The sequence below is a fragment of the Coturnix japonica genome, unplaced genomic scaffold (genome assembly GCF_054131305.1).
Source record: "Coturnix japonica strain WE unplaced genomic scaffold, WE-NBRP24 Scf045, whole genome shotgun sequence".
NCBI classification, from domain to species: domain Eukaryota; kingdom Metazoa; phylum Chordata; class Aves; order Galliformes; family Phasianidae; genus Coturnix; species Coturnix japonica.
Genome location: NW_028188948.1, coordinates 2952019 through 2970514, shown reverse-complemented (window position 1 = coordinate 2970514; position 18496 = coordinate 2952019). Strand labels below are relative to the sequence as shown.

The 18496-nt window shown below is 48.3% G+C and overlaps 2 protein-coding genes across 4 annotated transcripts; both read left to right on the top strand.

Annotated features, from left to right (window-relative positions):
• Positions 1-14878: 14878 nt before the first annotated feature.
• On the top strand, positions 14879-16121 carry LOC146752492 (uncharacterized). Of its 3 annotated transcripts, none has more exons than XM_085531803.1 (3): positions 14879-15060; positions 15312-15374; positions 15959-16121. In XM_085531803.1, exons 1-3 carry the CDS (start codon positions 14946-14948, stop codon positions 16099-16101), a joined length of 321 nt encoding a protein of 106 aa, XP_085387929.1. In that variant the 5' UTR covers positions 14879-14945; the 3' UTR covers positions 16102-16121. The 3 variants fall into 3 exon arrangements, 2 of the variants coding, with proteins under 2 accessions (XP_085387929.1, XP_085387928.1); XM_085531802.1 differs by having other exon boundaries at positions 15628-16119; XR_014940607.1 differs by having other exon boundaries at positions 14884-15060; positions 15631-16121.
• Positions 16122-16132: 11 nt separating this feature from the next.
• LOC146752491 (uncharacterized) lies at positions 16133-17504 on the top strand (the record flags this gene model as incomplete). The annotated part of the gene is made up of 1 exon (XM_085531886.1): positions 16133-17504. A coding segment is annotated over one exon (1134 nt), but the record flags the coding sequence as incomplete, so codon positions are not given.
• Between the last annotated feature and the right edge of the window lie 992 nt (positions 17505-18496).

Here is an 18496-nt window from a genome sequence, read left to right as displayed (position 1 = left end):
TTCTAAAACCTCAGAATTTTGTCTGTACTTATTTTTCAGAGGCCATTTTTTTTTAAGTGTTCCTGATGGAATCACAGCATAAGGTGGTCTATGATACGAGTCAGTGGAGGTTAAAATCCAGATATTCCTGGGCATGTTCTGATGGTTTAGCAGCCTGCCAAACGCTATAAGGCAAGAAGTTAAGAATTAAAACTATGACTTAATTCCCTAACTTGCAGATCAGTACAGATAAAAGTTATACTGAATAATGCATATTTTTGTTGTGAGTGGCAAAACCAAAAGGCTGCTGAAAAACAGTTTTAATGTCTCTCAAGTTTCAGCTCTAATGAAAACATTACATTAGACAGATTTCCTTCAGGTTTTTACTGATCCCCACTATTGAAAAATGATAATCTTTCATCTCCAGAACAAAAGACAGAAAAGCTTTAGAAGAATAAGCCTTTATTGGAGTACTATGCAATTTCTTTGTACCATTCGGCCCTACAAATAATGACAAGCTATCTAAACTCAGGAGCTTACAAAGTAACTTACATATCACTAGAATTAATGATGGAACAAGCCCTATGCAGATGTGTAAATTCTAAGGCCAGAAGAGATGGTTGTGATGAAATAATTCAGCACATGTCCCTAAGCTTATTTACTTCCGCTATTAAAAAAATCAATTCATTTCCAGTTTTCTGATATCCCTGAATTCCATTTCAGAGTGTACATCAAGGCAGAAGAATATAGCCCCCACTGTAAGGGTAGAGCAAGTCCGAGAGTGCCTCCTTAGACTGAATGAGTATAAGTCTATGGGGCCAGATGGCATGAATCCCAGGGTCCTGAAGGAGCTGGCTGAGGTGGTTGCTGAGCCGCTCTCCATCATATTTGAAAAGTCATGGCTGTCAGGTGAGGTCCCGGATGATTGGAGGAAGGGTCACGTCACTCCCATTTACAAGAAGGGGAGCAGGGAGGACCCGGGTAACTACAGGCCGGTGAGTCTCACCTCTGTGCCTGGGAAGATGATGGAACAGATCCTCCTGGACAACATGCTTGATCGCATAAAGAACAAGCATGTGATCCGAGACAGCCAGCATGGCTTCACCAGGGGAAGGTCATGCTTAACTAATCTTGTAGCCTTCTATGATGGAGTGATGGCGTTGGTGGATGAAGGGAAGGCGATCGATGTCATTTACCTGGACCTGAGCAAGGCCTTTGACATGGTCCCCCATCACATCCTCATCTCCAAATTGGAGGGAGGTGGATTTGATGGGTGGACAACTAGATGGATAAGCAATTGGTTGAAAGGCCGCAGACACAGGGTGGTGGTCAATGGCTCTATGTCCAGGTGAAGGCCGGTAACGAGCAGCGTCCCTCAAGGGTCTGTCTTGGGACTGGTGCTCTTTAACATCTTTATTAATGACATCGATGAGGAAATGGAGTGCACCCTCAGCAAGTTTGCTGATGACACCAAGCTGAGTGGTGCAGTCGATACGGTGGAGGGAACAGATGCCATTCAGAGGGACCTTGACAGGCTGGAAAGCTGGGCTCGGGTGAACCTAATGAGGTTCAACACAGCAAAGTGCAAGGTTTTGCACTTGGGCCGGAAGAACCCCAGGCACCTGTACAGGCTGGGAGGAGTTGTCCTTGAGAGCAGCTCGGCTGAAAAAGACCTAGGGGTCCTGATAGATGAGAAACTTAACATGAGCCAGCAGTGCGCTCTGGCAGCCCGGAAAGCAAATGGGATCCTGGGCTCCATCAGGAGAGGGGTGGTCAGCAGGGATAGGGAGGTGATCGTCCCTCTCTACTCTGCTCTTGTGAGGCCCCATCTGGAGTACTGTGTCCAGGTGTGGAGCCCTCAGTACAAAAAAGATATGGAGATTTTGGAAAGGGTCCAGAGGAGGGCCACAAAGATGATCAGGGGGCTGGAGCACCTCCCCTATGAGGACAGGCTGAGGGAGTTGGGTTTGTTCAGCCTGGAGAAGAGAAGGTTGCGGGGTGACCTCATTGCAGCCTTTCAGTACCTGAAGGGAACTTACTCCCAGGAGGGGAGTAAACTCTTCGAAAGGGCTGATAATAGCAGGACTAGGGGAAATGGTTTTAAGTTGAAGGAGGGAAGATTTAGGTTGGATGTTAGGGGAAAGTTCTTTACTAGAAGGGTGGTTAGGTCCTGGAACAGGCTGCCCAGTGAGGTTGTGGATGCCCCGTCCTTGGAGGTGTTCAAGACCAGGTTGGACAGGGCCCTGGGCAACCTGATCTAGTAAATGTGTATGTTTGGTGGCCCTGCTAGGCAGGGGGGTTGGAACTACATGATCCTTGAGGTCCCTTCCAACCCGGGTAATTCTGTGATTCTGTGATTCTGTGATGTAATCAATGCTAGAATCTACCAGAATAGCTCTTTCAATGTTTTAGTACTGTTTGGTTATGATGTTATTAGCCTATTAATTAGCTTTTCTTAATTTGCAAAGACAAAACCTGGAAAGGAATCCCAGTCAAAGAGAAGACCCTGTATCATAGAATAGATACCTCTCTTACATCCAACTAATTGGGATTTTCAAAATATAACCATGCATCATTTTAGACAAAAGTGCACGCTAATAGAACTAAATTTGATAGTTTATTCTGTTTTCCAAGCAGGTGTTCCACTTGGGCTCTGTATCACACACTGGCCATGCGGATATGGTGTACAACTGGAAGAAATCCTTCAGACCCTGAATGCAGGAGAGAATCTGTGATGGGTGAGAGAGGAAATGTGCACCTTGAAGCAGGGGATGGCCTGCTGGCACTACCTGTCACATCCACCACCAACATGGCTTGCTGTTTCTTAAGGGTCAGTAAGTATTAATGCCCCTAGTGATACTCTAGTACATTTGTCCTCTAAAATTGGTTCTATTTGACATGCTATTCCATTAAATTGTGCGATCATTAATCAATTATTAGCCCAGATAACTCAGTTGGTAGAGCATGGTTATGAGCATCCTAAAAGCATTTATTGCACAAATTTTAGTGGTCATTAAAAATCAATGTATCAGAGTATATGAAAATTGAAGAATTTTCCAAATCAGTTACAGATTAACACAATGGGACCCTCACGGATTTATTTTCAGGTTGCAGAAACTTAGGTTGCAGTACAAACATATTTGTTCTTTTTAGTGGGTTTAACAGTAATGTTGTTATGTTGTATTTGACTTGTCTCTTTTTTCACTTTTAGAGTATTGTCAATCGAGGCTTTGATTGAGTTATAATACTTATGTTATTAATTTAAGTAGTGTTGTTACTCTATAGGCAGTATCTTGAAATTGTTGTAATACAAGAAGAATTCTACGGAGCAGCAGCCATGGATCGAGATGAGGAGTTCAAAGAGCAGCTACGGAGCAGGATAAAACTACATGAGAACTGATTGAACAAATGAACTGAACTGCTTGTTAAATATGATTAATCAGTCGTTAAATCAAACCCTTTTTCAGCCAGAAAGAAAACAGGGGAAATGTAGAGAGTGTTTTTTACAGCTAGTTAGCTGAGAAGGGTCGTAAACACGGTGCAGTTTATCAAGCAGCCATACCAACTGCAAGGACAGCGAGAACAACAAGATGCCCAGGGATGGTGAGGAACTAGCCATGGTTCTGGGAACTCAGCAAGGGAGTAGCTTTCAGTTGATAACAACAAGCTGTTAAGATACTCAGGGATGGTATGTAATTGGGAACCAATGATGAGCTCCACTTTTGCAATATGTATGAGCTAATTATCCGTATTATAAAGGTACATGCAGCCAAAGAATAAACGAGAATAGCTGATCATATGTCAATGACAGGTGTGGTCGTTTGCTTTTCTCCCGCCGTTCTGCAACAGTGGTGTCTCCGGTGGTCGGTACGGGGGCCCATATTGTTTAATATTTTTATTGATGATCTAGATGAGGAGATTGAGTGTACCCTCAGTAAGTTTGCAGATGACACCCAGTTGGAGGTGGTCTCAATCTGCCGGAGGGTAGGGAGGCCCTTCAGAGGGGTCTAGATAAGCTGGATCACTGGGCTGATGTGAATGGGATGAGGTTCAACAAGGCCAAGTGCTGGGTCTGGCACTTTGGCCACAATAACCCCATGCAGCGCTATAGGCTTGGAGCAGAGTAGCTGGATGGCTGTGAAGAGGAAAGGGACCTGGGGGTGTTGGTCGATGCTCAACTGAACATGAGCTGACAGTGTGCCCAGGTGGCCAAGAAGGCCAACAGCATCCTGGCCTGTATAAGAAATATTGTGGCCAGCAGGAGCAGAGAGGTGATCATCCCTCTGTCCTCAGCACTGGTCAGGCCACATCTTGAGTACTGTGTTCAGTTTTGGGCTCCTCACTACAAGAAAGACATTGATGCCCTGGAGCGTGTTCAGAGAAAGGCAACAAAACTGGTGAGGGGTCTGGAGCACAAGTCTTATAAGGAGAGGCAGAGGGAGCTGGAATTGTTCAGTCTGGAGAAGAGGAGGCTCAAGGGGAGACCTCATTGCACTCTACAACTTCCTGAAGGGAGGTTATGATAGGACGGGCCAGGCAACAAACAGGACAAGAGGAAATGGCCACAAGTTGTATCAGATGAGGTTTAGACTGGACATAAGAAGGAACTTTTTCTCTCAGAGAGCGGTCAGGCACTGGAATGGCTGCCCAGGGAGGTGGTGGAGTTGCCATCCTGGCAGTGTTCGAGAGACATCTGGATAGGGAGAAAGGAGATATGGTTTAGTGGTTTTCTGTAGGTATGATAAAGAGTGGTTGGACGGACTAGATGACGGTGTAGATTCTTTCCAACCTTGTGATTCTATGATTCTATTAATCTCAGCAGAAATAGTTGTGCTAAGAGTGTGAGATTAAGGAAACATCCCTATCAGGACAAAAGTCTTAGTATGGCAGGTTTAGTTATGGCACGCTGACTAGAAGAAGAGAAATGATTATTACCTTGAACTTTTGTCTTTCTGTCTCTCTCATCATGTAAATCTGAGGATGACCAAAGCCTGTTGCCCTGAGCTTTGCTGAAACCATCAAAATGGTTGCTCAGAGGTATTGCACCTGCACATAGCATAGGAGAACTCTGTAACCTAAGTGCCAAGGAAAAATGAAAGGGGAACTGTCAACATTCACTACCTCCTGTAAAGTGATGGTCATTGGCAAATGTGGGAGTATTGCCCATTGGACAACAGCCATGGTGCTTAAAGCCAAAGCCACAGACAGACGGGCTGAAAAAGGCCCTGGAGACTAAAGGCACAGCTTGAAAAGCTTGAAACAGTCCAGGGCCTTGAAGCCATGGCCACAGTTGAGAGAGGCCGGCACCAGCCTGAGAGCCTGAAGATGCAGACACAGCCGGGGAGGCCAGCACTGCCCTGGGACTTAAAGCCACAGTCTGAGAGGCCGATATCAGCCCTGGGGCTTAAAACCCCAACCAGAGATGGCTGCACTGGCCTTGGGTTTTGTTTCCTACAGGTTCCTCTGGAACTCCATTGACCACTATGAGGCCATATTGGCCTTTACTGGTTTTTATTGGGCTGCACTACACTCAGCTTCACTTCTCTGTTATTTTACTTAAAAACACCCCACTGGATGACCCTGGCATTGGTTTCCTACCATTTGGATCTAGAAGGAGTCCATTCCCTTCGCCTATGATGAAAGCACAGCAGTGATGCAGACACTCGCTGAGGTCACAACCGTTGCCGGGTGGGAGCATTTGTACCACAGCTGGTGAGCAGAGCTGGTGCTCTGGTGAGTGTCTGCACGCAGACTGAGCTCTGGGCCCTCCTTGGAGCTGATCACCCTGTGAGAGCCCATCTGAAGCAGCGCTGCGGCGTGTGCGTGATCTGGGCACAGCTTGGGCTGAGCAGGCCCAGCAGGTGAGCTGGGTTTGGTGCTGGGTGGTTGCCAGGAGGTGTCTCAGCAGAAAAGCTGTGCTGGGGAGGAGTTCCCAGCTCCAGCGGTGCCCCTCAGCATGGCTGCTTGCAGGGAAATGGGTTCTTGTTGAGATTCCATCCCATCTTACGGTGAGGATGATGAAATGTCATTCCTGCCCTGGAAAACTGCTGCCGGGTTCCCAGCTTCATGTCAGACATGACAAACGCGACCTTCACCAAGAGCAAATTGTGCTGCGCTGCCCCGCAGATGGCTGGGTGCATAAGAAAGCTGGGAAAATGCTTCTTCCTGACAGTTTTTCACTTGTCGCAACTTTCTGCAAGGTTCCTGTCCAAAAGGAGATTTCGGGGTTCGAGGCAGTCTTAGGAAGAGTGAAGCCAGCTCTTTCCAAGAGCGGGGCACGTTCCTGTGGAGAGAGCCCTGGGAGCTTCAGCTTCCTCTGAGACTTCACCAGCCATGTCTCAGCCAGGAGATGACTGCTATTCCTATTTCTGCTCTGTGAGTGGAAAGGTATGGCTGGGTTTCTTTGCTTGGTTCTTCTTCCTTTGTCTCATTTTTAAGGGAAGGGACGGAGCGGGAGGAGCCCTACTGGTCCTTTGTGCCCTCAATAAGTGGTCGGGTTCTGTGCTCACTGCTGACAGCCTGGGCTAATGGCAGGAATGTGGCTCAGGCTGTTTTCCCTTAGTGATAAATAGTGTCTCAGCACTCTGATATCCCATCTCTGGCACCATCTGGAATCTCTCTGCAAACCGTGGCTGCACGTTCTGTCATGGTTTAATAATTTTGTATTTTTTGCTATCAGTATTCCACATCATAACATCATATAAAGCATGAATAATTTTACTGAATCTGCAACTTACAGAAGAAGACTACATCTCCCAGGGAACAACACGATAGGTCACGGGACCTGGACTCTATATTAACTCTGTCGCAGAACAGACTGACGTCTTTCGAGTTCTGGCGTTCAGGGGAGTGTGTGGGAGCCTTCAGCCGTTCGCCTAGATTCACAGTAGGCCTCTCGGTTACGGGACTCATTCTCTCTCCTATTTTGCTTGATTCGTTAGCTCAATTTTCAATTATATTGTATTATATTGTGTTATCCTGTATTTCGATATAGTATTTAGTAAATAAGTGTGCCTCCTTAGATCGTTGCCGCTGTTTTCTTTTCCTAATTAACTTTTTCCTTTCGGCCTAGGGCCCCTCCGGGGCCTACGGCCCCCTGTCACGGACGCAGGTGGATTTTTAGTTCAAACCGTGACAGATTTTGGTGGAGAATGCGGGCAACTTGAGTTGCTGTTTTTTCTGTGTTTTCTTCTGTTGCTCTTTTAGCTTTTAACAGAGCTACGAGTTTTTTTCCCTGTTAAGGAGCTATCTCGTGTTTGCGATTCTGCACCTGCGAGCTTGACCTTGAAAGTCCAGGCAGACTGCCAATACTCCGGTATATTTTATAAACACTGCTGAGCTTTGTTTTCTTTTACTTTTTTTCTCTCTATTGGAGGAAAAAAAAAAAAAAAAAAAATGTTTTCTCTACTAAATTTGTTTTACCAGGGACTGTGTGCCATTGGTTCCTTTTTTGAGACGCTCCGAACATATTGGGTCATGTTTAAGCTAGCCACTTTTTCTTATGGAGCTATACAATTGTATAATGGATTGAAAGCATGGTTAGCAATGCTCACTTCGTATCTGTATACAGCTCCAGAGGGAGCAACTAATGCAACTAATTATACAGAAATGGTGATTTTTAAGCGTGCTCCTCTTTCTTTCTATGAATCCTTTATGCAGTTTTTGAATGATCAGTGGGCCACACTCTCAATCTCCCTGATCTTACTGTTGATTATTGTAATAATCTCACTCAGTATCTGGATTTATAACATCCGGAGGAAGTCTTCTCTAGAACCAGAGAATACTGAGTGGCAGGGAATTGAAGAGATTCTCAAAGGACAGACATCTTCAGTGTTATGGAGCTTCACTCCTGAACACTTGAAGAATCCTGAGAGTTTGATTGCATATTTGAGGCAGGAATGTTGTGGCTCAGGCAGATCTCAGGAGGCACAAATGATTTTGGGCCTAGCTAATGCTTATCGGGCCTTAGTCAATACCATTCCTGAGAGGGAAGTTTTTGAAGCTGAGAGAGAGAGTCTCAGGGCCGAGAAGGAGAGTCTTAGAGCTGAGGCAGAAAAACTTTGGACTGAGAAGGTAGAGAGAGAAAAAGTTTTTGAAGCTGAGAGAAAAGATCTCCTGTACCAACGAGACTCAATCTGGTACGAGAAAGAGAGTCTTAGAGCTGACGCAGAAAAACTTTGGGATGAGAAGGTAGAGAGAGAAAAAGTTTTTGAAGCTGAGAGAAAAGATCTCCTGTACCAACGAGACTCAATCTGGTACGAGAAAGAGAATCTTAGAGCTGACGCAGAAAAACTTTGGGATGAGAAAAGCTCCCTGCAATCCCAACTCAACACTCTCCAGTCCGAGCACAGCGCCCTCCGGTCCGAGCACGACACTCTCCAGTCCGAGCACGGCGCCCTCCAGTCCGAGCACGACACTCTCCAGTCCGAGCACGGCGCCCTCCGGTCCGAGCATGACACTCTCCAGACTGAGCGCGATGCCCTCCGGTCCGAGCACGACACTCTCCAGTCCGAGCACAGCGCCCTCCAGTCCGAGCACGACACTCTCCAGTCCGAGCACAGCGCCCTCCGGTCCGAGCACGACACTCTCCAGTCCGAGCACAGCGCCCTCCGGTCCGAGTACAACACTCTCCAGACTGAGCGCGATGCCCTCCGGACCGAGCACAATGCCCTCCAGACCGAGCACAACACTCTCCAGTCCAAGTATGACACCGTCCAGTCTGAGTGCGGCACCCTCCAGGCCAAGCATGATGCCTTCCAATCCAACTGCGACACCCTCCAGTCCAAGCACAACACTCTTCAGTCTGTGCATAATGCCCTCCGGTCCGAGCATAACGCTCTTCAGACTGAGCACAGTGCCCTCCGGACCGAGCACAACACTCTTCAGTCCGAGCATAATGCCCTCCAGTCCGAGCATAACGCTCTTCAGACCGAGCACAATGCCCTCCAGACCAAGCTCAACACTCTTCAGACTGAGCACACTGCCCTCCAGGCCGAGCATAACGTCCTCCGGTTCGGGTACAACACTCTCCAGTCCAACTACAACAGCCTCCAGACTGAGCTTGGTGCTGTCCAGTTTGAGCGGAACGCTCTCCGAGACCAGCTATGTGCCCTCCAGGGTGAGTTGAATGTATTTAACCAACTACCAGGGGCACATGTAGTCCAATTTGGCCAGCCATTGGGGGCACATGTAGTCCAATCTGACCAGCCACCGGGGGCACAGGTAGTCCAATTGGACCAACCATCTGGGACACCAGATACAATGTTGGTTGCCCCTGTAAGAGGGCGAAAGACAAAACAAGTTTCAACTCAGTTAGAGAAAATGCAGAAGGAGTTAGAAGAGCGGAGGGAGTTAGGAGAGCAGGACTCAGGAGACTCAGGGGAGCAGGGGGAGTCAGAAGACCAGAAGAAGTTGGAGGAGCAGAGGATGTTAGAGGGGTATAAGAAGATGATAGAGGAGCAGAAGATGATAGAGGAGCAGAAGATGATAGAGGAGCAGAAGAAGTTAGAGGAGCAGAGAAAGTTAGGAGAGAGGAAAAAGAAGGAGGGTTACCTGGAGGAAATAACACAAGCATCAGGGTCAGGGTCAGAGTCAGAAGAGGAGCCAAAAGCTCCTTTTTCTTTACGAGAATTTCTCAAGTCCAAACTCGTAGATGGGGCAGCCTCATCAACACAGTTGCCACTATCAACACCTGGGACTCTTGATAGAGCAAAAGGTGAGCAAAGTATTACGACCATTATTGATCGATCTTTTAAACTGAGTGAAATTCGAGATCTAAGAAAGGATTACACACGTCAGCCAAAAGAAAATATGGTCACTTGGTTACTTCGCTGCTGGGACAATGGTGCCAACAGTGCATGGCTCGATGGCAGTGAAGCTCGCCAACTGGGTAGCATTTCCAGGGACCCACGTGTGGACAGAGGTATTGGCACATGCCAAAATCGGTCCTACACCCTCTGGAAGCGGATGTTGATAGCAGTAAGAGATAGATTCCCCTTTAAACGGGACTTGGAGCCTGAGAGAAAGAAATGGACTGATATTGAGAAAGGTATCCAGTTTTTGAGAGAAAATGCTCTGGTGGAAATGCTATACAGCCGCGACTTCAATCGTAATGATCCAGACCAATTACATGATCCCGAAGCAGTCCGCGTTCCACGACAAATGTGGCGTGACTTTACAAAAGCAGCTCCAGAAAAGCATGCCAGTGCACTTGCATTAGTATATGGCAAAGGGGACAGGAAACCCTTTGTGAATGAACTAATTGGCAGACTTCAGGAACTTGAATTATTTATAAGCGCCACAGAAGTTAATCTGTATACTTCAGCCATTGTCAAAATTGTGGAAAGGTTAAACGAAGTGGAGGGAACACAAAATGATATTATTGACAAATTGGCTAATGTGCCTGAGGTAGATGAATCCACGGTGGTACAAGATGATGGAAACCAGGATTTCCACAATCGCCTCTTGAGGAAGCTGAACAACATGAGTTCCTCTCGACCTGTATCATCGAAAATCTCAACCATTAAAAAGAGACGTCCTCGTATTCAAGCAAATGACGATGATAAGTCACCTCGAATCAACAATGAGACTACACGTCTTGCCTTGTTGCTTTTCCTCTGTAGTCATGGGGAGGACATGAAGAAGTGGTGTAATTCATCCACTTCTGCACTTCAGGCACGAGTGAAAGAATTACAAGGTGAAACAACTACCAAGGTGAACTCTTCCAAGAAGGGGAGAGTTCCAGTTGCTGCAAGTCAACGAGGTAAACAATAGAGGGGCCCTGCCCCCAGCCAGGGGGGGGAAAGGGACAACAGAGTTTACTGGACTGTGTGGATTAAGTGGCCTGGCACATCTCAACCACAGAAATATAAAGCCTTGGTGGACACTGGTGCACAATGCACCCTAATGCCCTCAAGTCACCAAGGGACACAACCAATATATATCCATGGAGTGACTGGGGGTTCCCAAGAATTGACTATGTTGGAGGCCGAAATAAGCCTCACTGGTAAAAACTGGCGAAGGCACCCTATTGTGACTGGTCCAGAGGCTCCATGTATACTGGGAATCGATTACCTTAGGATGGGATATTTCAAGGATCCCAAGGGGTATCGATGGGCCTTTGGGATAGCTGCTGTAAACACAAATGGTGTTAAGCAGCTGTCAACTTTACCTGGTCTGTCAGATGATCCTTCTGCTGTGGGGTTGCTCCAGGTAAAAGACCAAGAGGTACCAATTGCCACCAGAGTGGTTCACAGACGGCAGTACCGCACCAATAGGGACTCATTGCTCCCCATTCACAAGCTAATTCGCCAATTAGAAAATCAGGGAGTGATTAGCAAAACGCACTCGCCTTTTAACAGCCCCATATGGCCAGTGCGTAAAACCAGTGGGGAATGGAGGCTGACGGTAGATTACCGTGGCCTGAATGAAGTTACACCTCCATTAAGTGCTGCTGTACCAGACATGCTAGAACTCCAGTATGAATTGGAGTCAAAAGAAGCTAGGTGGTATGCCACCATTGATATTGCTAATGCCTTCTTTTCCATCCCATTGGCTGCAAAATGTAGGCCACAGTTTGCTTTTACCTGGAGAGGTATTCAGTATACCTGGAACCGTTTACCCCAGGGGTGGAAGCACAGCCCAACAATTTGCCATGGATTGATCCAAGCTGTTTTGGAACAGGGTAATGCTCCTGAGCACTTGCAGTATATTGATGACATTGTGGTGTGGGGCCATACAGCAGCAGAGGTTTCCAAGAAAGGGAAACAGATAATCCAAATTCTTTTGAAAGCTGGTTTTGCCATTAAGCGCAGCAAGGTGAAGGGGCCTGCCCAGGAAATCCAGTTCTTAGGCATAAAATGGCAAGATGGACGTCGTCACATCCCAGCAGATGTGATTGACAAAATCACTGCTATGTCTCCGCCCACAAATAAAACAGAGACCCAATCTTTTCTGGGAGTAGTGGGCTTTTGGAGAATGCATGTCCCAAACTACAGCCACATAGTGAGCCCTCTCTATCAGGTAACATGGAAGAAGAATAATTTCCCATGGGGTCCTGAGCAGCAGCAGGCTTTTGAGCAGATAAAACAAGAAATAGCCCGTGCCGTGGCCTTGGGGCCAGTACGGACGGGACAGGATGTGAAGAACATCCTCTACACTGCTGCTGGAGAGAAAGGTCCCACCTGGAGTTTGTGGCAAAGAGCCTCAGGAGAGACCCGAGGCCGACCCCTAGGATTTTGGAGTCGAGCATATAAAGGGTCTGAGGAGCGCTACACTCCGACTGAGAAGGAGATCTTAGCCGTGTATGAGGGGGTTCGGGCTGCTTCTGAAGTAGTTGGGACAGAGGTTCAGCTTCTTCTAGCACCTCGCTTGCCAGTAATTAACTGGATGTTTAAAGGACAGGTTCCCTCCACCCATCATGCTACTGATGCCACTTGGAGTAAGTGGATTTCATTAATTACTCAACGAGCTCGAATGGGAAAACTCAGCCGTCCTGGAATTCTAGAAGTGATCATGGACTGGCCTGAGAGTAAAAAAATTGAAACACCACCTACAGAAGAGGTATCACGTGCTAAAGAGGCACCACCATACAATGAGCTACCAGAAAACGAAAAGAAATTTGCCCTATTCACAGACGGATCATGTCGTATTGTAGGGAAGCATCGCAGATGGAAAGCTGCTGTATGGAGCCCCACACGACAAGTTGCAGAGGCCACTGAAGGTAAAGGAGAATCAAGTCAATTTGCAGAGGTAAAGGCTGTTCAGCTGGCTTTAGATGTGGCTGAACGGGAGAGGTGGCCAATGCTTCATCTTTATACTGATTCATGGATGGTGGCAAATGCCTTATGGGGGTGGTTGCAACAGTGGGAAGATGATAATTGGCAACGAAAGGGTAAACCTATTTGGGCTGCTGAACTGTGGAAAGACATTGCTGCCCGAATAAGGAACATTGTTGTAAAGGTGCGCCATGTAGATGCTCATGTGCCTAAAAGTAAGGCTACTGAAGAACATAAAAATAACCATCAGGTTGATCGAGCTGCCAAAATTGAGGTGGCTCAAATAGACTTGGACTGGCAGAACAAGGGTGAATTATTCCTAGCTCGGTGGGCCCATGAGACTTCAGGTCATCAAGGAAGGGATGCAACATATAAGTGGGCCAGAGACCGAGGGGTGGACTTAACTATGGACGCTATTGCTCAAGTTATTCATGATTGTGAAACATGCGCCATAATTAAACAAGCCAAGAGGATGAAACCTCTTTGGGGGGAAGGGCGATGGCAAAAGTATAAATATGGAGAGGCATGGCAGGTTGATTATATCACCTTGCCACGATCTCGCAATGGTAAGCGTTATGTACTCACCATGGTGGAGGCAACCACTGGGTGGCTCGAAACATACGCAGTACCCCATGCTACCGCCCGAAACACCATATTAGGGTTGGAAAAGCAAATCCTGTGGCGGCATGGCACTCCAGAAAGAATTGAATCAGATAATGGGACCCATTTTAAAAATTCCCTTGTAACCACTTGGGCCAAAAATCATGGCATTGAGTGGATTTACCATATTCCCTATCATGCACCAGCTTCTGGTAAGATTGAACGATTCAATGGGTTGTTGAAAACTATGTTGAAAGCAATGGGTGGCGGAACGTATAAAAATTGGGAGAACCATTTAGCAGAAGCCACCTGGTTGGTCAACACTCGAGGATCTAGTAATCGTAATGGTCCTAACCAATCCAGCTCCCTACGTACCGTGGAGGGAGATAAGGTTCCTGTAGTACATATAAAGAGTGTGTTGGGAAAAACAGTTTGGGTCCTTCCAGCATCTGGAAAGGGCAAACCTCTCCGGGGTACTGTCTTTGCCCAGGGACCTGGGTGCACATGGTGGGTGATGGACAAAAATGGGAATGTTCAATGTGTACCACAAGGGAATTTGATGTTGGGGGAGTGCAGCCAATGATTTTCCTGTAAATATATAGGTAGAGTCTCAGAAAATATTTCAATTAGGTATAGGACTTAAGATAGAGTGGATTAATGTTAAGGAAACACTTTTTCTCTATATACCTTAATTAGGCATTCTGTAAGCAAGTTTTCCATCTGGACTCTATATCCTGCACTGGCCATGCATGTGTAGAGCACACATGGAAAGAAGTATAAATCAAAAGGAAATCTGCTGTGGTGGCTGGGAAAGGATGAGTGCACCTTGATGTGGGGGACGCCCTACTAGCGCTGCCTTTCCCCTCTACCGCTGACATGTTTTCCTTTTTCTGGCAGTTTTGCCATTTTCTCAAAATTAATAAATAGTAGGTTAGGTTATAGAGTTTTGTTCTCAACTTAGGGATATGTATGGAATAAATATAAATTGTTGAGAAAAAATAAGGTTGCTGATTATTCACAATTATACATATGAGTGTGTATGTATGTATAAACATAATGTAATGATGTAGAATAAGGGGTGGAATGTCATGGTTTAATAATTTTGTATTTTTTGCTATCAGTATTCCACATCATAACATCATATAAAGCATGAATAATTTTACTGAATCTGCAACTTACAGAAGAAGACTACATCTCCCAGGGAACAACACGATAGGTCACGGGACCTGGACTCTATATTAACTCTGTCGCAGAACAGACTGACGTCTTTCGAGTTCTGGCGTTCAGGGGAGTGTGTGGGAGCCTTCAGCCGTTCGCCTAGATTCACAGTAGGCCTCTCGGTTACGGGACTCATTCTCTCTCCTATTTTGCTTGATTCGTTAGCTCAATTTTCAATTATATTGTATTATATTGTGTTATCCTGTATTTCGATATAGTATTTAGTAAATAAGTGTGCCTCCTTAGATCGTTGCCGCTGTTTTCTTTTCCTAATTAACTTTTTCCTTTCGGCCTAGGGCCCCTCCGGGGCCTACGGCCCCCTGTCACGGACGCAGGTGGATTTTTAGTTCAAACCGTGACACGTTCCCTCCCATGTTTCTTCCTTTCTCTCTTCAGAAGCAGCCAGCAGGCTGCCAAGGATCCAGCGTCGCCTTTCAGCTCACAGAGGGACTCGATGGGGATGGCCTGTCCTTACTGCCAGGCAAAAGTGAGTGTCCTCAGCCCTCTGTCATGAAGTGTGGAGATATTTGACTGTTACTTCTGGGCGGGGGCAGTGCTGCAGGGAATGTCAAGAAACCTTAAGATTTGCAGGAAGGCGCAGCGAGAAGTGATCAAACAGATTGTGTTTGGGCTGTCAAAGTAGCATCCTTCTGTTCACTGGGGGAGCATGGGCTTACTGGACAGTATTTCAGCTTCTCGCTGGTATCTGTGAAATCAACACCTGATCTGTTGTTGTAGGGACGGAGACCGCAAATCCATGGAACGGTGCGGAACAAGAGGGGAAACGGAAAGCCTCCATGGGTAAGAAGCTCTTGTGAGCTGTGGTGTGGGTACCTGCCTCTAAATAGGGCTGCATGAAGGGCAGTGTGTGTGATGGAAGAGAGAAGAAAGGACTCTGCAGATCTCTGCTGACTGCAGAAAGGGCACAATGTTGTGGCAGCAGAAAGGCAAACTGAAGAAACTGCTGTTGAAGACCAGAAGCTTGTTGTTGGCTGTGCTCAAATCTTCCTCCATTGAGATGCTCTTCATGTCTTTCTTGTCTCCTTCGTGTCAGAAGCTGATGCAAGCAGCATTCTATCAAAGCGCAGCCTTGCCGAAAGCCAGGGGAGGAGCACAGAGTGTGGCCCAGCACTCAAGAGAGGTACAGACACACAGTGGACGTCTGGCTTTGGTGCACTGTCTTTCTACTTTGGCTTTCTGTCCATTCTTTCCTGGAACTGTTCTCATTGTCTCTTCCTGGGGTCTTAATCCCTGGGCTTGACACTTAACTTTGCCGTCCTGATCTGTAATGGGAACACAACGTCCACCAGAGATCCCTTGGTACGGGATGAACATGGTACTGGAGAGCTGGCATTGAACCTTGGGCATTTTCTTGCTTTTCCCAGCAGTGGCGACCAGCTCGGATGTGCCGGAGGACATCACGGGCATTCAGGGTTTGCTCTCTTGGATCAGTAGTGAGTTTGGGGGCTGCACAGCCCACAGGTGTGTGTTTGCACAGAGTGTGTGTGGGAAGTCCCCAAAACGGTGATCATCTTGCATTTTCAGATGTGTCAAGAGCTGCTGAGGTGCCTCACAAGAAGCCGAGAAGCCCTGCCCCAGGATGCTTCATCGCTGAGCTCCCTGACAACCCCTGGGAAAGCACAGAGCTCAGCACGGAGGCACAGGCTGCCAGCGGGACCCACAGCGACCCCTTCTGGGGGCTTCCACCATCCCCTGGGTTCCTGTCTGAGCTGCAGTATGAGATGACACGGCTGTGCCCTGTCGTGCCACCAGCGAGTGCCCGGCTCAGTCCGCTGCCAACCACGCTGGCTGTCACCACACCTCCCTCAGCCCAACCCGCACAGCTCATTGAGGAGGTGCAGCCAAAGCAGCCCCAGGTTCTTCATGCTCCCTTTCCACCGTCACTGGGCTCTACTATCTGCCGGGTGGCAGATAAGAAAAAGAGGGGCAGCACCAAGCGGGCCAAGCGCCCTGCGCCTGCTGACATGGCCCAGAAAGGGGAGAGTTCCCAGCAGGAGCAGCCCACCAGCAGCGCTCCAGCCAAGAAAAGGAAGCTGCTGCCAAGCAAGGAAGGAAAAGAAAGAAAAGGCTGCAAACGCCCACATCAAGTGAAGCAGCCTGGGGCCAACACAGGAGCCAGCAGCAGCGGGCAAAAGGGCACTGCCAGCGAGCTGCACGTGCACCTGTGTGAATCCATCCAGGCCGTGCACCCGCTGGGGCAGAGAGTGACTGCGGTGGGGCCGGTGCGCCAGCCACTCTCTGTGCAGCCCCAACCCACAGCCAGCGCCAGCCCTGCTGCCCTCCAGCCCCAAGGCAGAGGCTCAGCCAAGGCAGTGCCGGCACCTCCAGGCAGCACGGCGCGGAAGGAGAACGCTGCCAAGAAGACACCATGGAGGAGCTCCGTGCTGTGCAGGGACCCACTGCCACAGCTGCACCAGCAGCAGCCTCGGCCACAGCGCCCCATGGACTTTGTGCCCTGCGTGGGGCCCCGGGCAGGTGGCCGTGCGCTACCCAGAGTGCTGGAGGAATCGCTGCCCATCACAGCCGAGCAGCGGCTCGAGCGGGAGCGCATGAAGAGGCTGGCCCAGGAGGAGCGGCAGCGGGCGGCCCAGCAGATGAAGATCGGCCCCGTGCAGTTCCTGGTGCAGCGGGAGATAGAAATGGCCATAGCTGACATGTACGGCTACCTGTAACCCTGAGCTCCTCGCCGGCCCTGCAGCACCAGGCAGCAGCGGCAGCATTCCAGGGGCACCAGCAGCAGCCCCATCCCTCCCCTGCAGAACAGAGCCATCCTCCAAAGTCATCATTGCAGTGGGATGGGACACTGTCTGGACACTCAGTTGTTGTGGGATGGCAATTTTAGGAATATTGTTGTTTCTGTTACTCATTGTTTTCTATGATTTGTCATTAAATGCTTTGTGTTTCCTTTGACGTATCCCTCTGCCTGCATTCATTTGTGCTGTGTCACAGCCCCCCAGCTCCCATGGAGGGGAGAAGCAGGGGCAGCCGGGCCTGCTGTGCGATGTACAGACAGCCATAAAGATACCTCACATGGCATCGTGGCTCCTCTGCCTCGTTTGAGGCCAGGCAGTTTTGTCCTCACTCAGCCAAGCCTGGACACCCAGAGCAGCATTTGCTGGCTGGTGGCCAGCCACGAGTGGTGTCCCCCAGGGCTCAGCTCCTGTTGAACACCTTGATCAGGGATCTCATCCAGGGCATTGAGTGCGCCCTCCGTAAGTTCACAGACAGCACCGAGCTGGGAGGGAGTGCTGATCTGCTGGAGGGGAGAAAGGCGCTGCAGATGCAGCTGGAGAGATTGATTGCATTGATTCTACGGTTGGGCTGCAGTTGGATATCAGGACATTGAAGCTCTTTTCCAACCTGAGCCATTCTAGGATTCCGTGATCCCATATGCATCCCAAGTCCATCCCATATGCACAGCCCACCCCATATATATGCCAGTTCGCGATATCCCATCCCATATCCATCACATATCCATATCCCCACATCCCAATCCCAAATCTCACATCCCACATCCAACGCCCCAATCCCGCATTTCAGTCCCACGTCCTAAATCCCACATCCCAATCCCTATTCCAAATCTCGCTCCCAACCCCTCATCCCAAACCCATCTTTATGCTTGATCGCATAAAGAACAAGCATGTGATCCGAGACAGCCAGCATGGCTTCACCAGGGGAAGGTCATGCTTAACTAATCTTGTGGCCTTCTATGATGGAGTGATGGCGTTGGTGGATGAAGGGAAGGCGACCGATGTCATTTACCTGGACCTGAGCAAGGCCTTTGACATGGTCCCCCATCACATCCTCATCTCCAAATTGGAGGGAGGTGGATTTGATGGGTGGACAACTAGATGGATAAGCAATTGGTTGAAAGGCCGCAGACACAGGGTGGTGGTCAATGG